This window comes from Brugia malayi, assembly GCF_000002995.4.
Source record: "Brugia malayi strain FR3 genome assembly, contig: Bm_v4_Chr2_contig_001, whole genome shotgun sequence".
Taxonomy (NCBI): Eukaryota; Metazoa; Nematoda; class Chromadorea; order Rhabditida; family Onchocercidae; genus Brugia; species Brugia malayi.
In genome coordinates this window covers 3,812,838-3,817,989 of record NW_025062476.1, presented here as the reverse complement: position 1 = coordinate 3,817,989, position 5,152 = coordinate 3,812,838, and the positions used below count along the sequence as shown (strand labels likewise).

The following is a 5,152-nucleotide window of genomic DNA, read 5'->3' as shown; positions in this document are numbered from 1 at the left end:
GCTGTAAATTCATTTTTTTTTTTTTTAAATAAATTTATTAAATATATGCAATGATAGAATTAAATATTATAAAGAAATATTTTAATAATTAAAATAAAATTGTTTTAATTAAATGAAATGAAACAAACAAATCTCTCTGCACGATTTGCAATTTCTGTTTCCAATTTTTGATCACAATGATTGCCATCCTTTCGTAGACTACAACTACACACGAATACTTTTAATGGCATATAATTTGTATTAAATTTTTCATTAAAACAATCAACGGATCGTTTAATAGTAGCTGTACTAATCTGTAAAAAAGTTTTTTTTCATTTATAAATTTTCGGTTTTTTTTGTTTTTCATTTATTATTAATTATTAATAAATTATATATTTTTATTTAATAAATTGTAAGAAAAAGTTTATTAAGTTTGTTTTATTTTTTGATCAATCATTAAAAATTCGCATTTATAAGTTTTTGCAAGTTATTTGTACTGTAAATAGCTACAAAGCATTTATTAGTAAATATTATTGGCTTTAAATAGTCAAATATTAATTATAGTGCAGTGATATGATTAAAGATATCAAATGATTAGTTTAATTAGAAAATCGATTTCAATCTTACTTCTACTTCAACATATGTACAAGTATTATTTTCCAGGAATGTATATGAAAAATCAATCGGATAAAATCCATTTCCTAAATGAATTTCCAATTGCCATTTACACATATTATTAATATAAAATTAATTATTTATTTATATAAATGTATTAGAAATGATTGAAATGTATATTATAAATAATTTTATGAATAAATATTATAAATAATTGTATGAATAAATATTAGAAATAATTTTATGAATAAATATTAGAAATAATTTTATGAATAAATATTAGAAATAATTTTATGAATAAATATTTAGAAATGATTGAACTATTCACCTGGATATAAGTGAAAAATTGAACCATTTTTGCTGCTAGTTGTGCTAATATCATTTATTGTGTTACTATCAATAAAATGTAATAAGCACACGTCATTATGCGTTGAATTGACGTAATACTGATTGAATAAATACTGATATCTATCGTTATAGAAGCATTTTGGACGAGTAGCATTTTGGTTGGCTAATTTTGTATAAATATCAGGCTAAAAGTTTATTTAAAAAATAATAATTAAATAATTATAGAAAAAAAAAAAAAAAAAAAAAACGAAACAGAAAATAAATCTGTGATTAGTTAAATGATAAAAAATTCTTAATCTATCTTGTGGATTGTTTTTTTATTTTTAGCTAAAATAATTTTTGCCAAAGATTAGTTTATTTTTTTGCTTCCTTTCCCCTTATTTTTGGGTAAATTTAACAAATGAAAATTAGAAAAAAAAAATTTTTTTTTCGGTTAAAATGAATTGGAAATCTATAAAAAAGGAAACTCACATTGTAATTGCAGAAATGTTGATGATTACAACAACATAATATGTCGTGCGTTTTGTTCGTATCAGGTGTTATGAATGGACAATAATCATCATAATCTTTGAAATAATATTTATAAATTAATTAAAAAAAATTTTTTATAAAATATAAATTTTTTTAATTTTGAATAGAATGTAGAATTTATTCTTTTTGATATCATACATTTCATCAACCTCTTTTTATGTTTATAAATTATCAGATAATATTTTTAATACATCTGATTATTATTCGTTGAATCACACTATCACTTAAATTATTTCACTATCAAATTTCTAACTTATCATTCTTCATAAAAAGTTTCCATATATCATACTCCATCTTAATTAGAGTACCTAATTATTATCAAAGTTTTGAATTACTGTAAGCGACGAATTTGCTAATTTTGTTATTTTCAATTGTTAAATTTTAAAATGAAATTTAAAATTGCAAATTAATGCTCACCACTAGTTGAAAAACAATATGTTCTAATTATTGGTCGAAGACGAATATCTAAAAGGCCCGATTTTATGCACAGCGATTCATCAATGCCAAATTTAATATTATTATCTGGTTTCAAATGCATATAGCAGTACTACAAATGATAATTATAAGGAGATGTATGAACTAATTAATTAATTGCTTTGTACATTAAAATAATTATATTTCCTTATCTTTATTAATTTATCTTTTCATATGAAAATCCAACAATAGTAACAATTTTTTCTTATTAAAAAAAATTACAGAAATTTCCTTATATATTATTATATTCATATAATAGTCTCATAATAAATATTAAAAATTTTAAAATAAGAAATTAAACTTATATTAAGCTATGAAATCATATAGCATATAAGCTTATTGATAAGGCATTTAAAAAATAAACTTATGAATTGTAAAAAAAAATGAGAATATAATCAATTACCCCATAATCATTCAATTCTTCCATAATATGTAGCATTGTTCCTACGGTCATCTTAAAAGTTATACTTTTCTTCCCTTCTTTATTTCTGCAATTATTAATACATACTGCATTTTTTGCTTACTGTATTCTTTATGCATACTGTATTCTTTGTTTACCGTACTCTTTGTATACTGTATTTTTATATACCGTATTTATATCATTTTTTCCCTGTTACGTACTGCATTTTTTATAACTTTTAAGGCCTTTCATTGTTTTTTTGTCATTATGATGTAACAATAATTTTTGTGTATAAATAAATTTAAAAATGAGTAGTATTTGCATATGAATAAGTTTATTAAATTGAAATAATAATTTTTGTATTAAAAAGGGAAAAGTCATTTACAAAAATTTATTTGAATTTTCTTTTGATCCGATTACATAATTATTTTTTTTTTATTTCTTATCTTCTTATGCATCATTTCAAAAGGAAAATAGTAAAAAGTGACAATATATTATTTTTTGTGTTAATATATTATTTTCTAAATTATGTTAAGCTAATTTGCTAAGCTATCATAAATAATTCTTTCAGATAAATTCTTTGATCAAAATAAAATTTGATAAAATTTTTACCCATCTATTTCAATTTTTTCTTTATGAAATAAACAAAATAAATGATTATGCTTTGCTTCATTTTTGCGGAATAAAAGCGCCGCTGTTTCTGTAAATGATTAAATTGACATTAATAATATGTCAATAAATTTAATAATAAATGAAAAAAAAAGAACTAATATTAAGAAATAAAGTTTAGAATCACTAATTAATTTTTTTTTTAACTTTTTTATTGAAAAATATTTGAAATAAAATTGGATATTCTATGATGATATCATAATATATTACTTTTGCTTCATTAATAATGAATTTTTAATAATAAATGAAAAAAACTAATATTAATAAGAGACCAATTTTCACTCAATTCATGAAGCATTTGTTATATGTATAAATAAGTAATTGATAAGATTGTTGAATATTATCAAAGAGGAAAAAATAATTAAAGGAATGATGAATTGTAGATACAAAAAAAGATTAATAACAATTAAAGAATAATAATAATATGTAAATTAAAGAATAAAAAAGCAATTGAACATACTTTGACAATCTCTCAAAATAATACCATAACAACAACAGAAATATTCGAAATTATGCTGGAACAAACCGAATGAACATGATTCTACAACCTAAAAAATTTCGATTTCAATTTATTGAATGCAATGAAATGATGAGAAGAACTGATTATTTCTTCATTTGCAATAATTTCTTTAGAAAAATTAAAATTTTAAATTTAATTTTGCTTTATTAAATATGTTTGTTTTGAATGATAATTAGACAAACTTCCTTTTTTCATCCTTTTTTTTTTTCTCCAGCTATCTCAAGCACAATAAACGAAATAAAATTTATCTAATATTAACAAATGATCCGATCAAAAAAAAAGGAAAACACTGATATGCAAAAGAAAGTATTTTAAATTTTAATTCAAAAAAAAAAAAAAATGAAATTAAAAATTATACTAACACTAGCTAAATGAGCATAATTCATGTCACAATATTCTCCTAATGAATATTTTACAGCGATAGTTGCATTATATTGTCCCATTTTTAGCAAATTTTTAAACACAGATGGATATTTTTCACCAGCTAATGGATTGATAAAATTTTGTTTACCATATGTGTAGCATACATTATTATTTCCGGTTACTGGTATCTATAGGAAAAATAAATAGTTTTAAACTTTAACTTTACACCAAAACATTTAAAATGCAAAAAAGAGAAAGAAAAAATTATAATAAATAAACATTTGACTAATATATTTAAAAAATTATTGTTCTATTTATTTTACAATTATTACTTCAAAAATAAAATTAAAATTTTCGTTTTCAAAATGATTTACTTCTCGATAATCTTCTGTTATGCAAATTGCTGGAAAATTCAATTTTCTCAAACGTCCTGTTAATTCATAACTATGATATTTACTGATCGTTTCAATGATCGAATACCGATGAGCAAGAAATTGTGACTTTAAATAAATGCGCCAATTTTCTTCATCACGTTCACATTCATTACAACAAGTTATAAACATATCAATCAAATGTTTATCATTAATCTGTAATTAATTGCAATATTTTCATTGATTGATTATAACTAATCATATCACTCATCTCACCAAAAATAAAATAAAAATCACTACATGATAATTAATTAATTAAAGAAATTTGATAATTTAAAAAAAAAAAGCAGTATTTACCAATATTTAATATTTTTATACAAAAAAAAAATTAAAGACTTGTAATAATTTAAGTTTATAAAGAAGCAAATGAAAAAGGCTTACCGGAACGACTACCTCCTGAAACGGATCACTAGCAGTAGCACCTGTTAGTCGTACATATTGGCATAAATCCATTCCGATATTGTCAAGTTTCTCTGCCATACTAGCATCTCTTTCCGGATCATTATAATATATGGAAAAATCAAATCCGTCCGTAATTTTTATACCATAAATGCACATTGCTGGTAATTCCCTAAATGTTAATAATTTTGAAAAATTTATCAAAATGAATTTATCATTATCAATTAAAGAATTTAATTATCAATAAATGTATAATTTTATAAATGCATTACTTAGTATAAATTGACAATGTTTCCGGTCTATAACATTTAACTTTTGCTACTTCTTTTTGCTCTCCTTGTTGCTGAAAATTATTAAAATACTCTTTTTTCTTTCAAAAAAAAAGTAAAAGCATTGATTAAAAAGCTGAATCATTTAATCATT

At 21.5% G+C, this 5,152-nt stretch overlaps 1 protein-coding gene across 1 annotated transcript; it reads right to left on the bottom strand.

The window, feature by feature from the left end:
• Positions 1–582: 582 nt before the first annotated feature.
• Bm1556 (Uncharacterized protein) lies at positions 583–4,888 on the bottom strand (the record flags this gene model as incomplete). Its single annotated transcript, XM_043078319.1, has 10 exons — positions 583–680; positions 923–1,127; positions 1,414–1,508; positions 1,891–2,020; positions 2,351–2,435; positions 2,960–3,047; positions 3,477–3,564; positions 3,899–4,087; positions 4,274–4,486; positions 4,712–4,888. 10 exons carry the CDS (start codon positions 4,886–4,888, stop codon positions 583–585), a joined length of 1,368 nt encoding a protein of 455 aa, XP_042934253.1.
• Positions 4,889–5,152: the final 264 nt, after the last annotated feature.